Source organism: Oncorhynchus clarkii, chromosome 21 (genome assembly GCF_045791955.1).
Source record: "Oncorhynchus clarkii lewisi isolate Uvic-CL-2024 chromosome 21, UVic_Ocla_1.0, whole genome shotgun sequence".
In the NCBI taxonomy this organism is placed as follows: Eukaryota; Metazoa; Chordata; class Actinopteri; order Salmoniformes; family Salmonidae; genus Oncorhynchus; species Oncorhynchus clarkii.
The window spans coordinates 1,370,660-1,396,849 of NC_092167.1; the positions used below are offsets into that span (position 1 = coordinate 1,370,660).

At 39.4% G+C, this 26,190-nt stretch overlaps 2 protein-coding genes across 3 annotated transcripts; one reads left to right on the forward strand and one right to left on the reverse strand.

Moving 5' to 3' along the window:
• Positions 1-547: 547 nt before the first annotated feature.
• LOC139379631 (beta-2-microglobulin-like) lies at positions 548-3,612 on the reverse strand. The gene is made up of 4 exons (XM_071122435.1): positions 3,428-3,612; positions 2,361-2,633; positions 1,552-1,587; positions 548-1,430 (listed from the first exon to the last, which is right to left on the reverse strand). The coding sequence occupies exons 1-3, from the start codon at positions 3,489-3,491 to the stop codon at positions 1,574-1,576; spliced, it is 351 nt and encodes a 116-aa protein (XP_070978536.1). The 5' UTR covers positions 3,492-3,612; the 3' UTR covers positions 548-1,430; positions 1,552-1,573.
• Positions 3,613-4,935: 1,323 nt separating this feature from the next.
• Positions 4,936-25,066, forward strand: LOC139379620 (protein lifeguard 4-like). Of its 2 annotated transcripts, XR_011628397.1 has the most exons (8): positions 4,936-5,180; positions 5,458-5,566; positions 10,487-10,592; positions 10,788-10,821; positions 11,377-11,494; positions 14,273-14,318; positions 23,388-24,473; positions 24,671-25,066. XR_011628397.1 is itself a non-coding variant. In XM_071122422.1 (7 exons), the coding sequence occupies exons 1-7, from the start codon at positions 5,087-5,089 to the stop codon at positions 23,592-23,594; spliced, it is 714 nt and encodes a 237-aa protein (XP_070978523.1). In that variant the 5' UTR covers positions 4,936-5,086; the 3' UTR covers positions 23,595-25,066. The 2 variants fall into 2 exon arrangements, 1 of the variants encoding a protein (XP_070978523.1); XM_071122422.1 differs by having other exon boundaries at positions 23,388-25,066.
• Positions 25,067-26,190: the final 1,124 nt, after the last annotated feature.

Genomic DNA, 26,190 nt, shown 5'->3' on the forward strand with positions numbered 1-26,190 from the left:
TAATACAGCCACAAAGTCATAATTATGGCTAAACCCCACCCATAATTATGGCTAAACCCCACCCATTTATCTGATTTTAAACCCAACCGTAACCACAGTTGCTATTAACTTTGTGCCTAACCTTAAATTGAGACCCAAAAGGTTACAGGGCTAGAAGAGAAACAGCTTTTGTGAAATGAACGTGAGAATTTACTTTTCGTAGCAGGTTAGGAGAATTTGGATAAGGTTTAGAAAAGGGTTTGCTGAAATGCAAAATAAACAAGAAAAAACATGAATTTGACAAAAGCTGTATCCCTTCTAGCCATGGCAGTCTGTTACAAAGTTGACGCAATCTTCCTTTTACCAGTTACAATGCTGGACATACATTGCATTGAGACAAAGTATATGGTCATAAAGTATGGTGTATGATCTGAAATGTCAACATTGTATCATCACGCCTACCTGCCTTGGCAATGTGAGTAGCTTATTCCAAGCACATTACCGATTGAATGATTAATATAACGTATCAAAATGGACTTTAGGACATGACTGAGTCGATCACAACACGTTCTTACAGTTTAGAGACATTTAATCAAGAACTATCATAAGAAGTGCAATTTCTGGTCCCAATGATTTTTTTATTTTTTATTTGACTAAATATTTTTAATAGTTGACCATTTATTTGTATCAAACTGAACAGAAAAGTGTTGTATAATACACCGAAAGACAGAAAATATCTTATTTTTTTTAAGTAATGAAAATACAGTTCTCTACTTGGCAAAATGTGCCTGTAAAAAGACCCCCCATTTATTACTGTTGACAATTGGTAATTTACAGGAATGTTCGAAGGATAGACAGAAGATGAGATATTATATCGATAAATGACTTCGAACCAAAATGAACGTTGATATTTACAGGTCACACAAATACATATCACATGGGGCTTCCTCGAAAATAATTTGGGCTTTTAAAAAAAATAACATGCAGATCAAATATCATTCTTTACATTACACACTGTTGCTTATAGCTAAAACCACAGTCAAATAGTGCAAGTTATGGAGTTTATTTATTTATTGGTTATTTATGAGAAAAAGTGTTCAAATCTAAATGGTACCAATTTCAAGGAAATTAAAGTTTTCGTTTTTTTTTTCAATCTAAAAAATTAAATACTTGATAAAAGCCTTTGTTTTATTGAAAGAAGTGACTTTGATTGAGAATGTTCATCAGAAGCTGTGCCATTTGTCAATTAAAAATAGCTTGCCCCCCCCCCAAAAAAATCATTACAATTTTGTGTGTAAGTGTTTTAGTAATGATTGTCAATTCAAAAACCCTTGAAACTGGCACCATCGCACAAAGTGTTACCAAAAAATGAAAACAAAAGCCCCAAGTTTGTCATCTCAGCTCTAGATAAAGGCTGGCACGGATTGGACAACCACAGATGGAATGACCGCCTGTTAACAAAGAAGGGTAAAGATATGAGGTTTATTTCTGATTTAATCTAGTTAGCTACAGTTCATGTAATTAGAGACAGTTTTAACAAATAAATATAAATTAATTAATCTGAATACCTACCATTATGTCCTGCTCCAGATCCTTACATATCTGCCTCTGGAGAAAACAACAACAACAACAACAGACAGCATTGTTATTGTTTTACAGACTTCCACAAACTACATGTCTACACGAAATCAGTCTCTTACTGTAACTAATGGCTCATCAATTGGTATCTAAATCAATGACCACATAATGAACCTAGCTCTCCGGGGCCCTGTCCAGAAAAAAAGCCCTGTACTTCCTCCCTAGACACTTGTAGAGATGTGAGAGGATAGGCCAGTCAGGTGTACTCCTCTAGCTACTAACTAAATCAGTAACTCACCCCAGGTGTACTCCTCTAGCTATTAACGAAATCAGTAACTCACCCCAGGTGTACTCCTCTAACTACTAACTAAACTAGTAACTCACCCCAGGTGTACTCCTCTAACTACTAACTACACTAGTAACTCACCCCAGGTGTCCTCCACTAACTACTAACTACACTAGTAACTCACCCCAGGTGTACTCCTCTGACTACTAACTCACCCCAGGTGTACTCCTCTAACTACTAACTAAATCAGTAACTCACCCCAGGTGTACTCCTCTAACTACACTAGTAACTCACCCCAGGTGTACTCCTCTAACTACACTAGTAACTCACGCCAGGTGTACTCCTCTAACTACACTAGTAACTCACCCCAGGTGTACTCCTCTAACTACTAACTATACTAGTAACTCACCCCAGGTGTACTCCTCTAACTACACTAGTAACTCACCCCAGGTGTACTCCTCTAACTACACTAGTAACTCACCCCAGGTGTACTCCTCTAACTACACTAGTAACTCACCCCAGGTGTAGGTCTTCAGATTCTTCAGGTGGCGGACTCTGCAGGTGTACTCCTCTCCGCTGGCTGGTGTGAATCCAACACTCTTGGTGAGGTGGAACTGCCATCCCTGTTCGAAGGCCAGGTCTGTCTGCTTGGCGTCGGGGATCTCCACGCCGTTCTTCAGGAGCTGGATGCTGATGTCAGGGGGGTGGAAGCCACTCACGTGACAGATCAGGGTGTTCTTATCGCCAAAGTTGCCAGGGTTACGGCTGTACACCTGCACCTTGGGGGGAGCTGGTAGAAATACGAAAGGAAACGCCATAGGGAGATTCATAGGTTTTAATTCGTTTTTAAAGTGTTATTATTCCGTTTGCAGGTATTGGAATACATAAATATATTCCTTTACATTTCACACAGGTAGGCTATATATTTTAACAAAGTTATTTAAAAGTAAAGTACACTTAGGGACAAAGGTCTGTGAGTTATCAGACATTTATTATGGCCAAAGACAGCAGCCATTTCATTACAAGTGAAAGTAAAATCTGGAGGGGATTACCAGCCATAACAAAATGTGGCGTCATGTCATTGTCGGCCTGTACCAGGTAGGCTATAATATTACCTATCCACTGAAACAATCACTTAACGTTATTTTTGATCAGGTTAAAAACCTTACATTAGGTTTACATTACATTAACTTTACATTAGGTGACACATCACACATCTCACAAAAATGTAAAAGCATGCCAGCAAATTAGTTGAGGATTAAAAATCAATGATTAGGATGTAGAAATAATGATTATCTAGCAAAAAAATGGCAAAAGGTTCATGCAAATTATTTCGCTAGGGCTCGAGGTTGTGGTGTCCTTCCTCCCACATGACATGACAATGTAGGGTTTACAAGAAACAGTGTTTAATAAACAAACCAAAAAAAACTACAGAAAAGTTATACGTTTGGTATTTAAATAAATATCCTAGTAAAAAAACGTAAAAATAAAATATAAACAGCGTACAAACAAACTGATGGTAAGAAATCGATAAAGACGTGCATTTCCAAACGTTGCGTTGACTTTATAAAACAAGATACTTACATTCTTTGGCCTCTACAGCGCTGTAAATGAGCCCAAGTACAACGATTGACAGAATATACTTCATATTTGGTGTAATTCGGAATTATTCGTACTCAAATAAAATAGAGAATGGAAAGATCCGTCTGTCTGTGCCTGGCTGTGGAAATAACCTAACTGAAAGTAAGGCAGACAGTCGTATAAATGCGCTCCAGGACCGCCTCCTCTCTATTTTTAAAAGCCAATCAAAAATGGTAGATTTCTGTTGTCAGGCTAAAGAAAGCCGCACAGGTTAAATAGTTTATTGGGGAGGACTATAGTCTGGAAATAACCTGACATCCAGGTGAGTTACCATAATAGCAATTTCGATGTATGTCATGAGATATTATTATTTGACCATGCTGGTCATTTATGAACATTTGAACATCTTGGCCATGTTCTGTTATAATCTCCACCCGGTACAGCCAGAAGAGGACTGGCCACCCCACATAGCCTGGTTCCTCTCTAGGTTTCTTCCTAGGTTTTGGCCTTTCTAGGGAGTTTTTCCTAGCCACCGTGCTTCTACACCTGCATTGCTTGCTGTTTGGGGTTTTAGGCTGGGTTTCTGTACAGCACTTTGAGGCGGCAGGGTAGCCTAGTGGTTAGAACGTTGGGCAACTGGAAGGTTGCAAGTTCAAATCCCCGAGCTGACTGTCGTTCTGCCCCTGAACTAGGCAGTTAACCCACTGTTCCTAGGCCGTCATTGAAAATAAGAATTTGTTCTTAACTGACTTGCCTAGTTAAAAAAAATAAATAAATAGCTATAGGCTATATAAATAAATTTGATCATGTTATTTCACCTTTGCATCCATTTTGAGAATAAAAACATATAGAATAGATAAATAGTTGTTTGGCCATTTCAATATTTTGTATCTCCATTGATCTAATTGTATTTGTATTTATTTAACTTTTATTTAACTAGGCAAGTCAGTTAAGAACAAATTATTATTTACAATGATGGCCTACCCCGGCCAAACCCGGACGACGCTGGGTCAATTGTGCGCAGCCCTATGGGATGTGATACAGCCTCGAATCGAACCAGGGACTGTAGTGACGCCTCTTGCATTGAGATGCAGTGCATTAAGACTGCTGCGCCACTCGGGACCACAAATATATGAGTAATTAGAGTGAAAAGTTGCTAGAATGGTTACACACCATTACTTAATACAATAGTACAATGCATGTATCTCTTTAAAAATATGTGTATTTATATGCTATTTTCAGATTTGATTGAACAGAGGGAGGATGACAGTGGGGAAAGATAGTTTATATCAGGTAGCACGCCGGATTTGAACCCAGGCCGACACCGTAGACGTGCGGCATAGACCACTAGACCACCCTAGGCCACAATACACATACCTCTTTTAATTAGGGTTTTTGTTTTGAGTTTTAGCATAAAGTTGAGCATTGTCTACTCAACCGCTTTAATAGTTCCCTGAAAAAAAAGACCCTTTATCAACAGTTAGTGGTGTGTTACGCTATTGCAGGTTTCACAGAAATCACGAGCCATGTCACATGACGAACGTTTACAAACCAAGCCGGAAGTGGAGTGAACTGACGCACGTCAACCGGAACAGCTGTGCAAGGGCCCCAAAACAGAAAACATCAAGACAGTATTTTAGTCTGAATTAAAGCTGGATCAAGATGACTACACCTGAAAAATACCCTAGGTCTTCAATTGAAGATGATTTCAACTATGGAACAAATGTTGCGACAGCGAGTGTGCAAATCCGGATGGGTAAGAGAAGACCCGTTGTAGTCTATTTACCTAGCTAGCCTAGCTGATGATGGTTGCTAACTAGCAAGCTAACTAGCAATCTTTTCAATATGTCTAGATCATACCTTGCCAAATTAAATAAACGATGTGACATTTATCGTGGTGGCAACTAACTAAATGACAGAATAAAATACATCTGCTGCTATAGAATTGAACTAAATAAATCATGATTTCAATAAGCCAACTTAGCTGTCTTATCTATTTATTCTCTCTCTCTCTCTCTCTCTCCCCGGAAAAGATTTCCTGCGCAAGGTATACACCATCCTTTCTCTTCAGATCATCCTGACCACGGCTACCTCTGCTCTCTTCATGTACTGTGACACCATCAAGGACTTTGTTCATTCAAGGTCAATTGTGAACTATTAGTAGGCCTGCGTAATTCAATGGGCATATCTGGGAAACACTGTGGTAGAAGGGTAATGAAGGGTGGGTATAATTTGTGGAACGTTCCAACAGGAATCTGTTCCAAAAAAACCGTTGTAAATAACAAGGCTGCCAACAAACAACACATAGATAGTTGTATAGCGGCAGAATAAGATACCGGGTAGAGAGGGTGGGCTATTTCATTACGTTTTTCACTCGCCACGTTTATTCCGAAAAAATATCTGTCCTCTCTCTGGTAGCCTACGGACAAACATTAAGAATAAGCTACGTGGTGAGTTGATGCCTAGTCGGCAGCTAGTTAGCTAGGGGAATTGATCATGCTACTTTGTGTGCGTTGTTTGTTTGGCATCCTTGTACTTTACAAAGTTTTTGGATCAGATTCCTGTTGGAACATAACACAAATCATTACCTGGGTGATGATATTGGTATGATAGATATTAGTAAATTATACCCACCTGGGTAATGATATTGTTATGATAGATATTAGTAAATGATACCCACCTGGGTAATGATATTGGTATGATAGATATTAGTAAATGATACCCACGTGGGTAATGATATTGGTATGATAGATATTAGTAAATGATACCCACGTGGGTAATGATATTGGTATGATAGATATTAGTAAATGATACCCACCTGGGTAATGATATTGTTATGATAGATATTAGTAAATGATACCCACCTGGGTAATGATATTGGTATGATAGATATTAGTAAATGATACCCACCTGGGTAATGATATTGGTATGATAGATATTAGTAAATGATACCCACCTGGGTAATGATATTGGTATGATAGATATTAGTAAATGATACCCACCTGGGTAATGATATTGGTATGATAGATATTAGTAAATGATACCCACCTGGGTAATGATATTGGTATGATAGATATTAGTAAATGATACCCACCTGGGTAATGATATTGGTATGATAGATATTAGTAAATGATACCCACCTGGGTAATGATATTGGTATGATAGATATTAGTAAATGATACCCACCTGGGTAATGATATTGGTATGATAGATATTAGTAAATGATACCCACCTGGGTAATGATATTGGTATGATAGATATTAGTAAATGATACCCACCTGGGTAATGATATTGGTATGATAGATATTAGTAAATGATACCCACCTGGGTAATGATATTGGTATGATAGATATTAGTAAATGATACCCACCTGGGTAATGATATTGGTATGATAGATATTAGTAAATGATACCCACCTGGGTAATGATATTGGTATGATAGATATTAGTAATGATATTGATATAGATATTAGTAAATGATACCCACCTGGGTAATGATATTGGTATGATAGATATTAGTAAATGATACCCACCTGGGTAATGATATTGGTATGATAGATATTAGTAAATGATACCCACCTGGGTAATGATATTGGTATGATAGATATTAGTAAATGATACCCACCTGGGTAATGATATTGGTATGATAGATATTAGTAAATGATACCCACCTGGGTAATGATATTGGTATGATAGATATTAGTAAATGATACCCACCTGGGTAATGATATTGGTATGATAGATATTAGTAAATGATACCCACCTGGGTAATGATATTGGTATGATAGATATTAGTAAATGATACCCACCTGGGTAATGATATTGGTATGATAGATATTAGTAAATGATACCCACCTGGGTAATGATATTGGTATGATAGATATTAGTAAATGATACCCACCTGGGTAATGATATTGGTATGATAGATATTAGTAAATGATACCCACCTGGGTAATGATATTGGTATGATAGATATTAGTAAATGATACCCACCTGGGTAATGATATTGGTATGATAGATATTAGTAAATGATACCCACCTGGGTAATGATATTGGTATGATAGATATTAGTAAATGATACCCACCTGGGTAATGATATTGGTATGATAGATATTAGTAAATGATACCCACCTGGGTAATGATATTGGTATGATAGATATTAGTAAATGATACCCACCTGGGTAATGATATTGGTATGATAGATATTAGTAAATGATACCCACCTGGGTAATGATATTGGTATGATAGATATTAGTAAATGATACCCACCTGGGTAATGATATTGGTATGATAGATATTAGTAAATGATACCCACCTGGGTAATGATATTGGTATGATAGATATTAGTAAATGATACCCACCTGGGTAATGATATTGGTATGATAGATATTAGTAAATGATACCCACCTGGGTAATGATATTGGTATGATAGATATTAGTAAATGATACCCACCTGGGTAATGATATTGGTATGATAGATATTAGTAAATGATACCCACCTGGGTAATGATATTGGTATGATAGATATTAGTAAATGATACCCACCTGGGTAATGATATTGGTATGATAGATATTAGTAAATGATACCCACCTGGGTAATGATATTGGTATGATAGATATTAGTAAATGATACCCACCTGGGTAATGATAATGGTATGATAGATATTAGTAAATGATACCCACCTGGGTAATGATATTGGTATGATAGATATTAGTAAATGATACCCACCTGGGTAATGATATTGGTATGATAGATATTAGTACATTCAGATAGTTGAACGCGTACTCCACTAAGGCTGTAACGGTAATGATATTGGTATGATAGATATTAGTAAATGATACCCACCTGGGTAATGATATTGGTATGATAGATATTAGTAAATGATACCCACCTGGGTAATGATATTGGTATGATAGATATTAGTAAATGATACCCACCTGGGTAATGATATTGGTATGATAGATATTAGTAAATGATACCCACCTGGGTAATGATATTGGTATGATAGATATTAGTAAATGATACCCACCTGGGTAATGATATTGGTATGATAGATATTAGTAAATGATACCCACCTGGGTAATGATATTGGTATGATAGATATTAGTAAATGATACCCACCTGGGTAATGATATTGGTATGATAGATATTAGTAAATGATACCCACCTGGGTAATGATATTGGTATGATAGATATTAGTAAATGATACCCACCTGGGTAATGATATTGGTATGATAGATATTAGTAAATGATACCCACCTGGGTAATGATATTGGTATGATAGATATTAGTAAATGATACCCACCTGGGTAATGATATTGGTATGATAGATATTAGTAAATGATACCCACCTGGGTAATGATATTGGTATGATAGATATTAGTAAATGATACCCACCTGGGTAATGATATTGGTATGATAGATATTAGTAAATGATACCCACCTGGGTAATGATATTGGTATGATAGATATTAGTAAATGATACCCACCTGGGTAATGATATTGGTATGATAGATATTAGTAAATGATACCCACCTGGGTAATGATATTGGTATGATAGATATTAGTAAATGATACCCACCTGGGTAATGATATTGGTATGATAGATATTAGTAAATGATACCCACCTGGGTAATGATATTGGTATGATAGATATTAGTAAATGATACCCACCTGGGTAATGATATTGGTATGATAGATATTAGTAAATGATACCCACCTGGGTAATGATATTGGTATGATAGATATTAGTAAATGATACCCACCTGGGTAATGATATTGGTATGATAGATATTAGTAAATGATACCCACCTGGGTAATGATATTGGTATGATAGATATTAGTAAATGATACCCACCTGGGTAATGATATTGGTATGATAGATATTAGTAAATGATACCCACGTGGGTAATGATATTGGTATGATAGATATTAGTAAATGATACCCACCTGGGTAATGATATTGGTATGATAGATATTAGTAAATGATACCCACCTGGGTAATGATATTGGTATGATAGATATTAGTAAATGATACCCACCTGGGTAATGATATTGGTATGATAGATATTAGTAAATGATACCCACCTGGGTAATGATAATGGTATGATAGATATTAGTAAATGATACCCACCTGGGTAATGATATTGGTATGATAGATATTAGTAAATGATACCCACCTGGGTAATGATATTGGTATGATAGATATTAGTACATTCAGATAGTTGAACGCGTACTCCACTAAGGCTGTAACGGTAATGATATTGGTATGATAGATATTAGTAAATGATACCCACCTGGGTAATGATATTGGTATGATAGATATTAGTAAATGATACCCACCTGGGTAATGATATTGGTATGATAGATATTAGTAAATGATACCCACCTGGGTAATGATATTGGTATGATAGATATTAGTAAATGATACCCACCTGGGTAATGATATTGGTATGATAGATATTAGTAAATGATACCCACCTGGGTAATGATATTGGTATGATAGATATTAGTAAATGATACCCACCTGGGTAATGATAATGGTATGATAGATATTAGTAAATGATACCCACCTGGGTAATGATATTGGTATGATAGATATTAGTAAATGATACCCACCTGGGTAATGATATTGGTATGATAGATATTAGTACATTCAGATAGTTGAACGCGTACTCCACTAGGGATGTAACGGTAATGGATGAAAACCGTCAGAAAACGTTAAAATAGGCCTACATTCATTATTTTTGGGGGAGGGGGGGGGGTGAATGTACGCCAATCCTCCACCCCCTCAAATAGCCCTATACACCAGCATTGTGCATGTATGTATATACTGTAAGGAGACTTGTATTTTGGCTACCCGATGACATCAACTTCCTATTACTCTAATCTCTCCAGCCTGGGTGTCAGTCTGTTTCTGCCGTGTTGTCAACTCCTCATGGGACTTTCAATGGTATGCAAAGAGACAAGAGTCCAACCAGATGTGCACTAGTATACTCTGTCCCAACACGCTTCCTGGTTGGCTTGGTTCTGACTCTCTCATTGGTTCTGTACCCCCTCCAGTCCAGCGGTTGTGTTGGTGTCAGCCATTGGCTCCCTGGTGTTGATCATTGCCCTGGCCTTCTACAGACATCAACACCCCATTAACCTGTACCTGCTTGCCGCATTCGTAAGTTCTGGTTTGCACCGATTATGTCCCCAAATGGCACCCTATTCCCTATATAGTGCACTACTTTTGACCAGGGCCCATAGGGTTCTGGTCGAAAGTAGTGCACTATATAGGGAATAGTGGCCCTGGTTAAAAGTAGTGCCACGATGTAATGAATTTGTTTAAGCTTAACATTGTTTTCTTTCTCTCTTTCAGACTCTGTTGGAGTCGGTCTCTGTTGCTACCGCAGGTGAGTTCTGCCCTTTGCTTGATGTTGATTCATCTTTTGAGAAGTTTTCTTATCTTTTTAGTTCAAAATATCCACCGCTCCTATATAAATTATAAATTATATTCACGTCTCAATAAATAATAAATTAGTTCATCTACTGTGAGACACCTGTGACCTCATTAGTAATATGATTATTCATAGTTTATTATTCCCCTCAGGAAATATCGACCCCCCCCCCCCCCCTTACTGTGTTTCCATAGCAACACCACAGGCTTCACTCCCTGCCTGCATCCGACATGGCATCCTATTCACTATATAGGGAATAAGGTGCACTAATTAGTGCCCTTTATAGGGAATAGGGTGCACTAATTAGTGCCCTTTATAGGGAATAGGGTGCACTAATTAGTGCCCTTTATAGGGAATAGGGTGCACTAATTAGTGCCCTTTATAGGGAATAGGGTGCACTAATTAGTGCCCTTTATAGGGAATACGTGTCAATTTCAGACGCAGTCCTCGTTGTTTGTTCCCTCCTATACATTGTGAACCAGGCATGTGTTTGTGTTGTTGTCTCTGTAGTGACCTTCTATGAGTATTCCATCGTGCTCCAGGCCTTCTTCCTCACAGCAGCTGTGTTCCTTGGGCTGACTGCCTACACCTTCCAGTCTAAGAGAGACTTCAGTAAACTGGGAGCTGGGTAAGAGGCCTTAAACTCCTCTCATAGAACCGGTTGTGTCTGAAATTAACACCCTCTTTTTCAACAGTGGTGCACTATGTAGGGAATAGGGTCACATATATATTAGATATATTACCTATTTATTATAGCTGTTACAGATATATTACCTATTTATTATAGCTGTTACAGATATATTACCTATTTATTATAGCTGTTACAGATATATTACCTATTTATTATAGCTGTTACAGATATATTACCTATTTATTATAGCTGTTACAGATATATTACCTATTTATTATAGCTGTTACACTGTTACAGATATATTACCTATTTATTATAGCTGTTACAGATATATTACCTATTTATTATAGCTGTTACAGATATATTACCTATTTATTATAGCTGTTACAGATATATTACCTATTTATTATAGCTGTTACACTGTTACAGATATATTACCTATTTATTATAGCTGTTACACTGTTACAGATATATTACCTATTTATTATAGCTGTTACACTGTTACAGATATATTACCTATTTATTATAGCTGTTACAGATATATTACCTATTTATTATAGCTGCTACACTGTTACAGATATATTACCTATTTATTATAGCTGATACAGATATATTACCTATTTATTATAGCTGATACAGATATATTACCTATTTATTATAGCTGTTACAGATATATTACCTATTTATTATAGCTGTTACACTGTTACAGATATATTACCTATTTATTATAGCTGATACAGATATATTACCTATTTATTATAGCTGATACAGATATATTACCTATTTATTATAGCTGTTACAGATATATTACCTATTTATTATAGCTGTTACACTGTTACAGATATATTACCTATTTATTATAGTTGTTACAGATATATTACCTATTTATTATAGCTGTTACAGATATATTACCTATTTATTATAGCTGTTACAGATATATTACCTATTTATTATAGCTGTTACAGATATATTACCTATTTATTATAGCTGTTACAGATATATTACCTATTTATTATAGCTGTTACAGATATATTACCTATTTATTATATCTGTTACAGATATATTACCTATTTATTATAGCTCTTACAGATATATTACCTATTTATTATAGCTGCTACACTGTTACAGATATATTACCTATTTATTATAGCTGTTACAGATATATTACCTATTTATTATAGCTGTTACAGATATATTACCTATTTATTATATCTGTTACAGATATATTACCTATTTATTATAGCTCTTACAGATATATTACCTATTTATTATAGCTGCTACACTGTTACAGATATATTACCTATTTATTATAGCTGTTACAGATATATTACCTATTTATTATAGCTGTTACACTGCTACAGATATATTACCTATTTATTATAGCTGTTACAGATATATTACCTATTTATTATAGCTGTTACAGATATATTACCTATTTATTATAGCTGTTACACTGTTACAGATATATTACCTATTTATTATAGCTGTTACAGATATATTACCTATTTATTATAGCTGTTACAGATATATTACCTATTTATTATAGCTGTTACACTGTTACAGATATATTACCTATTTATTATAGCTGTTACAGATATATTACCTATTTATTATAGCTGTTACAGATATATTACCTATTTATTATAGCTGTTACAGATATATTACCTATTTATTATAGCTGTTACACTGTTACAGATATATTACCTATTTATTATAGCTGTTACAGATATATTACCTATTTATTATAGCTGTTACACTGTTACAGATATATTACCTATTTATTATAGCTGTTACAGATATATTACCTATTTATTATAGCTGTTACACTGTTACAGATATATTACCTATTTATTATAGCTGTTACAGATATATTACCTATTTATTATAGCTGTTACAGATATATTACCTATTTATTATAGCTGTTACAGATATATTACCTATTTATTATAGCTGTTACAGATATATTACCTATTTATTATAGCTGTTACAGATATATTACCTATTTATTATAGCTGTTACAGATATATTACCTATTTATTATAGCTGTTACAGATATATTACCTATTTATTATAGCTGTTACAGATATATTACCTATTTATTATAGCTGTTACAGATATATTACCTATTTATTATAGCTGTTACAGATATATTACCTATTTATTATAGCTGTTACAGATATATTACCTATTTATTATAGCTGTTACAGATATATTACCTATTTATTATAGCTGTTACAGATATATTACCTATTTATTATAGCTGTTACAGATATATTACCTATTTATTATAGCTGTTACACTGTTACAGATATATTACCTATTTATTATAGCTGTTACAGATATATTACCTATTTATTATAGCTGTTACAGATATATTACCTATTTATTATAGTTGTTACAGATATATTACCTATTTATTATAGCTGCTACAGATATATTACCTATTTATTATAGCTGTTACAGATATATTACCTATTTATTATAGCTGTTACAGATATATTACCTATTTATTATAGCTGCTACAGATATATTACCTATTTATTATAGCTGTTACAGATATATTACCAATGTGTTTTTAGAGGTTATTTCTAAACACCAAGCATGGTCTCAGGTTTGTTAGTGCTGTCTTGATGACAACGTCCACAGGAGCCACTAACACCCCTCCTTGATAAAGCTTCACCCACAACTGTATGGTTGTCAACTACAGACAGAGTGTATTAGGGTACCTGCTGGTTGAACGCTAGGGACAGAATCTGAATCTTCACTGTGTTCCAGACTGTTCTCCGGCCTGTGGATCCTGATCATCGCTGGTTTCATGAAGGTGAGTTTCGTCCTTTTTACAGTTTCTGTTTACTGTTAAAATTCTGTTTTCCTTCAGGTAGTGGTTACTACAGTAGAGGTGGTTTCAGGTAGTGGTTACTACAGTAGAGGTGGTTTCAGGTAGTGGTTACTACGGTAGAGGTGGTTTCAGGTAGTGGTTACTACGGTAGAGGTGGTTTCAGGTAGAGTTGGTTTCAGGTAGTGGTTACTACGGTAGAGGTGGTTACTACAGTAGAGGTGGTTTCATGTTTCAGGTAGTGGTTACTACAGTAGAGGTGGTTTCAGGTAGTGGTTACTACAGTAGAGGTGGTTTCAGGTAGTGGTTACTACAGTAGAGGTGGTTTCAGGTAGTGGTTACTACAGTAGAGGTGGTTTCAGGTAGTGGTTACTACGGTAGAGGTGGTTTCAGGTAGAGTTGGTTTCAGGTAGTGGTTACTACGGTAGAGGTGGTTACTACAGTAGAGGTGGTTTCAGGTTTCAGGTAGTGGTTACTACAGTAGAGGTGGTTTCAGGTAGTGGTTACTACAGTAGAGGTGGTTTCAGGTAGTGGTTACTACAGTAGAGGTGGTTTCAGGTAGTGGTTACTACAGTAGAGGTAGTTTCAGGTAGTGGTTACTACGGTAGAGGTGGATTCAGGTAGTGGTTACTACAGTAGAGGTGGTTTCAGGTAGTGGTTACTACAGTAGAAGTGGTTTCAGGTAGTGGTTACTACAGTAGAGGTGGTTTCAGGTTTCAGGTAGTGGTTACTACAGTAGAGGTGGTTTCAGGTAGTGGTTACTACAGTAGAGGTGGTTTCAGGTAGTGGTTACTACGGTAGAGGTGGTTACTACAGTAGAGGTGGTTACTACAGTAGAGGTGGTTACTACGGTAGAGGTGGTTTCAGGTAGTGGTTACTACAGTAGAGGTGGTTTCAGGTAGTGGTTACTACAGTAGAGGTGGTTTCAGGTAGAGTTGGTTTCAGGTAGTGGTTACTACGGTAGAGGTGGTTTCAGGTAGTGGTTACTACAGTAGAGGTGGTTTCAGGTAGAGTTGGTTTCAGGTAGTGGTTACTATGGTAGAGGTGGTTTCAGGTAGTGGTTACTACGGTAGAGGTGGTTACTACAGTAGAGGTGGTTTCAGGTAGTGGTTACTACGGTAGAGGTGGTTTCAGGTAGTGGTTACTACAGTAGAGGTGGTTACTACAGTAGAGGTGGTTTCAGGTAGAGTTGGTTTCAGGTAGTGGTTACTATGGTAGAGGTGGTTTCAGGTAGTGGTTACTACGGTAGAGGTGGTTACTACAGTAGAGGTGGTTTCAGGTAGTGGTTACTACGGTAGAGGTGGTTTCAGGTAGTGGTTACTACAGTAGAGGTGGTTACTACAGTAGAGGTGGTTTCAGGTAGTGGTTACTATGGTAGAGGTGGTTTCTGGTAGTGGTTACTACAGTAGAGGTGGTTTCAGGTAGTGGTTACTACAGTAGAGGTGGTTTCAGGTAGTGGTTACTACAGTAGAGGTGGTTACTGCAGTAGAGGTGGTTTCAGGTAGTGGTTACTACAGTAGAGGTGGTTTCAGGTAGAGTTGGTTTCAGGTAGTGGTTACTTCAGTAGAGGTGGTTTCAGGTAGTGGTTACTACAGTAGAGGTGGTTTCAGGTAGTGGTTACTACAGTAGAGGTGGTTTCAGGTAGTGGTTACTACAGTAGAGGTGGTTTCAGGTAGTGGTTACTACAGTAGAGGTGGTTTCAGGTAGTGGTTACTACAGTAGAGGTGGTTACTACGGTAGAGGTGGTTTCTGGTAGTGGTTACTACAGTAGAGGTGGTTTCAGGTAGTGGTTACTACAGTAGAGGTGGTTTCAGGTAGTGGTTACTACAGTAGAGGTGGTTTCAGGTAGTGGTTACTACAGTAGAGGTGGTTTCAGGTAGTGGTTACTACAGTAGAGGTGGTGTCTGGTAGTGGTTACTACAGTAGAGGTGGTTTCTGGTAGTGGTTACTACAGTAGAGGTGGTTACTACAGTAGAGGTGGTTTCAGGTAGTGGTTACTACAGTAGAGGTGGTGTCAGGTAGTGGTTACTACAGTAGAGGTGGTTTCAGGTAGTGGTTACTACAGTAGAGGTGGTTTCTGGTAGTGGTTACTACAGTAGAGGTGGTTACTACGGTAGAGATGGTTTCAGGTAGTGGTTACTACAGTAGAGGTGGTTTCAGGTAGTGGTTACTACAGTAGAGGTGGTTTCTGGTAGTGGTTACTACAGTAGAGGTGGTTACTACAGTAGAGGTGGTTTCTGGTAGTGGTTACTACGGTAGAGGTGGTTACTACAGTAGAGGTGATTTCAGGTAGTGGTTACTACAGTAGAGGTGGTTACTACAGTAGAGGTGGTTTCAGGTAGTGGTTACTACGGTAGAGGTGGTTTCAGGTAGTGGTTACTACAGTAGAGGTGGTTTCAGGTAGTGGTTACTACAGTAGAGGTGGTTTCAGGTAGTGGTTACTACATTAGAGGTGGTTTCAGGTAGTGGTTACTACAGTAGAGGTGGTTTCAGGTAGTGGTTACTACAGTAGAGGTGGTTTCAGGTAGTGGTTACTACAGTAGAGGTGGTTTCAGGTAGTGGTTACTACAGTAGAGGTGGTTACTACAGTAGAGGTGGTTTCAGGTAGTGGTTACTACGGTAGAGGTGGTTACTACAGTAGAGGTGGTTACTACAGTAGAGGTGGTTACTACGGTAGAGGTGGTTTCAGGTAGTGGTTACTACAGTAGAGGTGGTTTCAGGTAGAGTTGGTTTCAGGTAGTGGTTACTACGGTAGAGGTGGTTTCAGGTAGTGGTTACTACAGTAGAGGTGGTTTCAGGTAGAGTTGGTTTCAGGTAGTGGTTACTATGGTAGAGGTGGTTTCAGGTAGTGGTTACTACGGTAGAGGTGGTTACTACAGTAGAGGTGGTTTCAGGTAGTGGTTACTACGGTAGAGGTGGTTTCAGGTAGTGGTTACTACAGTAGAGGTGGTTACTACAGTAGAGGTGGTTTCAGGTAGTGGTTACTATGGTAGAGGTGGTTTCTGGTAGTGGTTACTACAGTAGAGGTGGTTTCAGGTAGTGGTTACTACAGTAGAGGTGGTTTCAGGTAGTGGTTACTACAGTAGAGGTGGTTACTGCAGTAGAGGTGGTTTCAGGTAGTGGTTACTACAGTAGAGGTGGTTTCAGGTAGAGTTGGTTTCAGGTAGTGGTTACTTCAGTAGAGGTGGTTTCAGGTAGTGGTTACTACAGTAGAGGTGGTTTCAGGTAGTGGTTACTACAGTAGAGGTGGTTTCAGGTAGTGGTTACTACAGTAGAGGTGGTTTCAGGTAGTGGTTACTACAGTAGAGGTGGTTACTACGGTAGAGGTGGTTTCTGGTAGTGGTTACTACAGTAGAGGTGGTTTCAGGTAGTGGTTACTACAGTAGAGGTGGTTTCAGGTAGTGGTTACTACAGTAGAGGTGGTTTCAGGTAGTGGTTACTACAGTAGAGGTGGTTTCAGGTAGTGGTTACTACAGTAGAGGTGGTGTCTGGTAGTGGTTACTACAGTAGAGGTGGTTTCTGGTAGTGGTTACTACAGTAGAGGTGGTTACTACAGTAGAGGTGGTTTCAGGTAGTGGTTACTACAGTAGAGGTGGTGTCAGGTAGTGGTTACTACAGTAGAGGTGGTTTCAGGTAGTGGTTACTACAGTAGAGGTGGTTTCTGGTAGTGGTTACTACAGTAGAGGTGGTTACTACGGTAGAGGTGGTTTCAGGTAGTGGTTACTACAGTAGAGGTGGTTTCAGGTAGTGGTTACTACAGTAGAGGTGGTTTCTGGTAGTGGTTACTACAGTAGAGGTGGTTACTACAGTAGAGGTGGTTTCTGGTAGTGGTTACTACGGTAGAGGTGGTTACTACAGTAGAGGTGATTTCAGGTAGTGGTTACTACAGTAGAGGTGGTTACTACAGTAGAGGTGGTTTCAGGTAGTGGTTACTACGGTAGAGGTGGTTTCAGGTAGTGGTTACTACAGTAGAGGTGGTTTCAGGTAGTGGTTACTACAGTAGAGGTGGTTTCAGGTAGTGGTTACTACATTAGAGGTGGTTTCAGGTAGTGGTTACTACAGTAGAGGTGGTTTCAGGTAGTGGTTACTACAGTAGAGGTGGTTTCAGGTAGTGGTTACTACAGTAGAGGTGGTTTCAGGTAGTGGTTACTACAGTAGAGGTGGTTACTACAGTAGAGGTGGTTTCTGGTAGTGGTTACTATGGTAGAGGTGGTTTCAGGTAGTGGTTACTACAGTAGAGGTGGTTTCAGGTAGTGGTTACTACAGTAGAGGTGGTTACTACAGTAGAGGTGGTTTCTGGTAGTGGTTACTACAGTAGAGGTGGTTTCAGGTAGTGGTTACTACAGTAGAGGTGGTTTCAGGTAGTGGTTACTACAGTAGAGGTGGTTACTACAGTAGAGGTGGTTTCTGGTAGTGGTTACTACAGTAGAGGTGGTTTCAGGTAGTGGTTACTACAGTAGAGGTGGTTACTACAGTAGAGGTGGTTTCTGGTAGTGGTTACTATGGTAGAGGTGGTTACTACAGTAGAGGTGGTTTCAGGTAGTGGTTACTACAGTAGAGGTGGTTTCAGGTAGTGGTTACTACAGTAGAGGTGGTTTCAGGTAGTGGTTACTACAGTAGAGGTGGTTTCAGGTAGTGGTTACTACAGTAGAGGTGGTTTCTGGTAGTGGTTACTATGGTAGAGGTGGTTACTAAAGTAGAGGTGGTTTCAGGTAGTGGTTACTACAGTAGAGGTTGTTTCTGGTAGTGGTTACTACAGTAGAGGTGGTTTCAGGTAGTGGTTACTACAGTAGAGGTGGTTACTACAGTAGAGGTGGTTTCTGGTAGTGGTTACTATGGTAGAGGTGGTTACTACAGTAGAGGTGGTTTCAGGTAGTGGTTACTACAGTAGAGGTGGTTTCAGGTAGTGGTTACTACAGTAGAGGTGGTTTCTGGTAGTGGTTACTACAGTAGAGGTGGTTTCAGGTAGTGGTTACTACAGTAGAGGTGGTTTCAGGTAGTGGTTACTACAGTAGAGGTGGTTACTACAGTAGAGGTGGTTTCTGGTAGTGGTTACTATGGTAGAGGTGGTTACTACAGTAGAGGTGGTTTCAGGTAGTGGTTACTACAGTAGAGGTGGTTTCAGGTAGTGGTTACTACAGTAGAGGTGGTTTCAGGTAGTGGTTACTACAGTAGAGGTGGTTTCAGGTAGTGGTTACTACAGTAGAGGTGGTTTCTGGTAGTGGTTACTATGGTAGAGGTGGTTACTACAGTAGAGGTGGTTTCAGGTAGTGGTTACTACAGTAGAGGTGGTTTCAGGTAGTGGTTACTACAGTAGAGGTGGTTTCTGGTAGTGGTTACTACAGTAGAGGTGGTTTCAGGTAGTGGTTACTACAGTAGAGGTGGTTTCAGGTAGTGGTTACTACAGTAGAGGTGGTTACTACAGTAGAGGTGGTTTCTGGTAGTGGTTACTATGGTAGAGGTGGTTACTACAGTAGAGGTGGTTTCAGGTAGTGGTTACTACAGTAGAGGTGGTTTCAGGTAGTGGTTACTACAGTAGAGGTGGTTTCAGGTAGTGGTTACTACAGTAGAGGTGGTTTCAGGTAGTGGTTACTACAGTAGAGGTGGTTTCAGGTAGTGGTTACTACAGTAGAGGTGGTTTCAGGTAGTGGTTACTACAGTAGAGGTGGTTTCAGGTAGTGGTTACTACAGTAGAGGTGGTTTCAGGTAGTGGTTACTATGGTAGAGGTGGATTCAGGTAGTGGTTAACATGGTAGAGGTGGTTTCTGGTAGTGGTTACTATGGTAGAGGTGGTTTCAGGTAGTGGTTACTACAGTAGAGGTGGTTTCAGGTAGTGGTTACTACAGTAGAGGTGGTTACTACAGTAGAGGTGGTTTCTGGTAGTGGTTACTACAGTATAGGTGGTTTCTGGTAGTGGTTACTATGGTAGAGGTGGTTTCTGGTAGTGGTTACTACAGTAGAGGTGGTTTCTGGTAGTGGTTACTATGGTAGAGGTGGTTTCTGGTAGTGGTTACTACAGTAGAGGTGGTTTCTGGTAGTGGTTACTATGGTAGAGGTGGTTTCTGGTAGTGGTTACTACAGTAGAGGTGGTTTCTGGTAGTGGTTACTACAGTAGAGGTGGTTTCTGGTAGTGGTTACTACAGTAGAGGTGGTTTCTGGTAGTGGTTACTACAGTAGAGGTCGTTTCTGGTAGTGGTTACTAGGGTAGAGGTGGTTTCTGGTAGTGGTTACTACAGTAGAGGTGGTTTCTGGTAGTGGTTACTACAGTAGAGTTGGTTTCTGGTAGTGGTTACTACAGTAGAGGTGGTTTCTGGTAGTGGTTACTATGGTAGAGGTGGTTACTACAGTAGAGGTGGTTTCTGGTAGTGGTTACTACAGTAGAGGTGGTGTCTGGTAGTGGTTACTACAGTAGAGGTGGTTTCTGGTAGTGGTTACTACAGTAGAGGTGGTTACTACAGTAGAGGTGGTTTCTGGTAGTGGTTACTACAGTAGAGGTGGTTTCTGGTAGTGGTTACTACAGTAGAGGTGGTTTCTGGTAGTGGTTACTACAGTAGAGGTGGTTTCTGGTAGTGGTTACTATGGTAGAGGTGGTTACTACAGTAGAGGTGGTTTCTGGTAGTGGTTACTACAGTAGAGGTGGTTTCTGGTAGTGGTTACTACAGTAGAGGTGGTTTCTGGTAGTGGTTACTACAGTAGAGGTGGTTTCTGGTAGTGGTTACTACAGTAGAGGTGGTTTCAGGTAGTGGTTACTACAGTAGAGGTGGTTACTACAGTAGAGGTGGTTTCAGGTAGTGGTTACTACGGTAGAGGTGGTTTCAGGTAGTGGTTACTACAGTAGAGGTGGTTACTACAGTAGAGGTGGTTTCAGGTAGTGGTTACTACAGTAGAGGTGGTTTCAGGTAGTGGTTACTACGGTAGAGGTGGTTTCAGGTAGTGGTTACTACAGTAGAGGTGGTTACTACAGTAGAGGTGGTTTCAGGTAGTGGTTACTATGGTAGAGGTGGTTACTACAGTAGAGGTGGTTACTAGAGTAGAGGTGGTTTCTGGTAGTGGTTACTACAGTAGAGGTGGTGTCTGGTAGTGGTTACTACAGTAGAGGTGGTTTCTGGTAGTGGTTACTACAGTAGAGGTGGTTACTACAGTAGAGGTGGTGTCTGGTAGTGGTTACTACAGTAGAGGTGGTGTCTGGTAGTGGTTACTACAGTAGAGGTGGTTTCTGGTAGTGGTTACTACAGTAGAGGTGGTTTCTGGTAGTGGTTACTACAGTAGAGGTGGTTTCTGGTAGTGGTTACTACAGTAGAGATGGTTTCTGGTAGTGGTTACTACAGTAGAGGTGGTTACTACAGTAGAGGTGGTTTCAGGTAGTGGTTACTACAGTAGAGGTGGTTTCTGGTAGTGGTTACTACAGTAGAGGTGGTTTCTGGTAGTGGTTACTATGGTAGAGGTGGTTTCAGGTAGTGGTTACTATGGTAGCGGTGGATTCTGGTAGTGGTTACTACAGTAGAGGTGGTTTCTGGTAGTGGTTACTATGGTAGAGGTGGTTTCAGGTAGTGGTTACTACAGTAGAGGTGGTTTCAGGTAGTGGTTACTACGGTAGAGGTGGTTACTACAGTAGAGGTGGTTTCAGGTAGTGGTTACTACAGTAGAGGTGGTTTCAGGTAGTGGTTACTACAGTAGAGGTGGTTTCAGGTAGTGGTTACTATGGTAGAGGTGGTTTCAGGTAGTGGTTACTACAGTAGAGGTGGTTTCTGGTAGTGGTTACTATGGTAGAGGTGGTTTCAGGTAGTGGTTACTATGGTAGAGGTCGATTCTGGTAGTGGTTACTACAGTAGAGGTGGTTTCTGGTAGTGGTTACTATGGTAGAGGTGGTTACTACAGTAGAGGTGGTTACTACAGTAGAGGTGGTTTCTGGTAGTGGTTACTATGGTAGAGGTGGTTTCTGGTAGTGGTTACTATGGTAGAGGTAGGTCATTACCATTCTTTTCAACATCCATTATCTCTTCATTTTCCATTATTTTTCTATGTAGTCATTCCTCATTAACGCCTTGTCAGTCAGTCATCCATCTATCATCCGTCCATTCAGACATCCTTAATCTATCAGTCAGTCAATCCATCTATCATCCGTCCATTCAAACATCCTTAATCTATCCAGTCAATCATCCATCTATCATCCGTCCATTCAGACATCCTTAATCTATCTGTCAGTCAGTCATCCATCTATCATCCGTCCATTCAGAAATCCTTAATCTATCAGTCAGTCAATCCATCTATCATCCGTCCATTCAGACATCCTTAATCTATCCAGTCAATCATCCATCTATCATCCGTCCATTCAGACATCCTTAATCCATCCGTCAGTCAATCCATCTATCATCCGTCCATTCAGACATCCTTAATCTATCCGTCAATCAGTCATCCATCTATCATCCGTCCATTCTGACATCCTTAATCTATCCGTCAATCAGTCATCCATCTATCATCCGTCCATTCTGACATCCTTAATCTATCCGTCAATCAGTCATCCATCTATCATCCGTCCATTCAGACATCCTTAATCTATCCGTCAATCAGTCATCCATCTATCATCCGTCCATTCAGACATCCTTAATCTATCCGTCAATCAGTCATCCATCTATCATCCGTCCATTCAGACATCCTTAATCTATCCTTCAGTCAGTCATCCATCTATCATCCGTCCATTCAAACATCCTTAATCTATCCGTCAGTCAGTCATCCATCTATCATCCGTCCATTCAGACATCCTTAATCTATCTGTCAGTCAGTCATCCATCTATCATCCGTCCATTCAGACATCCTTAATCTATCTGTCAGTCAGTCATCCATCTATCATCCGTCCATTCAGACATCCTTAATCCATCCGTCAGTCAGTCATCCATCTATCATCCGTCCATTCAGACATCCTTAATCCATCCGTCAGTCAATCCATCTATCCACAGTTTAATCTGAGTCTCCTCTCCCCCCCCCCCCCCCATCTATCCACAGTTTAATCTGAATCTCCTCTCCCTCCTCCTCCTCTTCTCCCCTCCCCCCCAGCTCTTCTTCCAGAATGACACAGTGGAGCTGTTGTTTGCTGGTGCGGGAGCTCTGTTGTTCTGTGGCTTCATCATCTACGACACCCACCTCCTGATGCACCAGCTGTCCCCTGAGGAGCACGTCCTGGCCTCCATTAACCTGTACCTGGACATCGTTAACCTCTTCCTGCACATCCTCCGCATGCTGGACTCCATGAAGAAAAACTGACCTTCTATTCCCTCATTTAGTGCACTACACTACACACTATTACCTAATTTAGTGCACTACGTTTTGACCAGGGCCCTGTATGAACGTAGTGCACCGTAAAGGGAATAGTGTGTGGTTTGGGACTCTGCCCCCGATTTAGGTGATCAGCTGCTTGGCTCACAGGGTGACTTGGGATCGATTCAGTTCTCAATTCAGTAACATTTTCTTGTAATTATTTATAAAATCCTCATAGAAAAGAAAATGGATATTTATCGATTCACCTCCCATGAATTGAAAACTGATTTGCCCTCCATCTCTGATAGCCGACCCTGCTGTAGATCCTTCCAGTGATTGTGAAACATTAACCCACGCCGTCTAAGTTTAACCCCTGGAGATAATATTATATTATAACCTGTGCCATTTAGTTTTTTTTATCATTTTGGGACTGGCTGTGTTTTGGACTTAATGCTGTTTTTGTTCTCATACTGTTTATTATTCTGAATGTAAAACAAACACAAAAAAACATATTTAATTGTGGGTTGCTCGCTCAGTGAATGATTCCTTTCTGAATATTCAGGCATACGGATTACGGAAGGTTGTGATGGTGTAAGAAAGCAGAACACATTTTTTAGGAAAGTACTTCGTTCTACTTTAGTTTTAACTTCCATCCCCCTCGCTTGCTGGTATACTGAATAAACTGGCCATGATCATTGTAGAAATACTTGAATAGTAGTCACAGTAAAGTTGTATAAAAATACACTATTCTCTACTATTGACTTCACCAGAGAAAATGTATCACATAGCAACCTATTCCCTATATAGTGCACTACTTTTGACAAGGGTACGCATCCCAAATGGGTCCCTATTCCCTATATAGTACACTACTTTTGACCAGGGGCTGTGTCCTAAATGGGTCCCTATTCCCTATATAGTGCACTACTTTTGACCAGGGGCTGTGTCCTAAATGGGTCCCTATTCCCTATATAGTGCACTACTTTTGACCAGGGTCCGCATCCCAAATGGGACCCTATTCCCTATATAGTGCACTACTTTTGACCAGGGTCCGCATCCCAAATGGGACCCTATTCCCTATATAGTGCACTACTTTGGGTCATTTGATGACAGAGATTTGATATGCCAGCAAACAGAGGGATCCTCTGGGACCAGGAAACATGTTCAACCAGTTAGCTGGTGGGCAGAACCATGTACAGTAGAACACTACCACATCAGATGTCAGGACAGGGAGTCTGAAGAACACGACAGGTCTGAACACCAAGAGGTTTCCATTAGACATCATGTAAATACTAATGAAGAGATTTTACTAGGCTCTATATTCTGTTTCCTCAAGTCATTCATTTATTAACAAACCTGCAAGTTGCAATACAAATTGTCACGTGGAATGTAAAGTAGTTGCACATCTATTCGGTGAACTGTGAATCAACCGTCAATTGTATATGCTTTGATTTCTTGATTAAATTGTAAAGTGGAGTGTTTTAAATTTTCATGTAGGTACGTCTGCTTCCTCTAACTCAGTAGAACCAGTTATACCACTAGACCAGGTGAACACTCACCTGTATAGAACCAGTTATACCATTAGACCAGGTGAACACTCACCTGTATAGAACCAGTTATACCACTAGACCAGTTGAACACTCACCTGTATAGAACCAGTCAGTTATACCACTAGACCAGGTGAACACTCACCTGTATAGAACCAGTAGTTATACCACTAGACCATATGAACACTCACCTGTATAGAACCAGTTATACCACTAGACCAGGTGAACACTCACCTCTACTGAACCAGTTATACCACTAGACCAGGTGAACACTCACCTGTATAGAACCAGTTATACCACTAGACCAGGTGAACACTCACCTCTACAGAACCAGTTATACCACTAGACCAGGTGAACACTCACCTCTACTGAACCAGTTATACCACTAGACCAGGTGAACACTCACCTGTATAGAACCAGTTATACCACTAGACCAGGTGAACACTCACCTCTACATAACCAGTTATACCACTAGACCAGGTGAACACTCACCTGTATAGAACCAGTTATACCACTAGACCAGGTGAACACTCACCTGTATAGAACCAGTTATACCACTAGACCAGGTGAACACTCACCTCTACTGAACCAGTTATACCACTAGACCAGGTGAACACTCACCTCTACTGAACCAGTTATACCACTAGACCAGGTGAACACTCACCTGTATAGAACCAGTTATACCACTAGACCAGGTGAACACTCACCTGTATAGAACCAGTTATACCACTAGACCAGGTGAACACTCACCTGTATAGAACCAGTTATACCACTAGACCAGGTGAACACTCACCTCTACTGAACCAGTTATACCACTAGACCAGGTGAACACTCACCTGTATAGAACCAGTTATACCACTAGACCAGGTGAACACTCACCTGTATAGAACCAGTTATACCACTAGACCAGGTGAACACTCACCTGTACAGAACCAGTCAGTTATACCACTAGACCAGGTGAACACTCACCTGTATAGAACCAGTTATACCACTAGACCAGGTGAACACTCACCTGTATAGAACCAGTTATACCACTAGACCAGGTGAACACTCACCTG

Coding starts and splice junctions, on each gene's coding strand:
- LOC139379631 (XM_071122435.1), bottom strand. CDS start 3,491: ATGAAGTATATTCTGTCAATCGTTGTACTTGGGCTCATTTACAGCGCT. Junction 2,634..3,427: donor CGCTGTAGAGGCCAAAGAAT/GTAAGTATCTTG, acceptor TATTTCTACCAG/CTCCCCCCAAGGTGCAGGTG.
- LOC139379620 (XM_071122422.1), top strand. CDS start 5,087: ATGACTACACCTGAAAAATACCCTAGGTCTTCAATTGAAGATGATTTC. Junction 5,181..5,457: donor GAGTGTGCAAATCCGGATGG/GTAAGAGAAGAC, acceptor TCCCCGGAAAAG/ATTTCCTGCGCAAGGTATAC. Junction 10,822..11,376: donor GGTCTCTGTTGCTACCGCAG/GTGAGTTCTGCC, acceptor TTGTCTCTGTAG/TGACCTTCTATGAGTATTCC.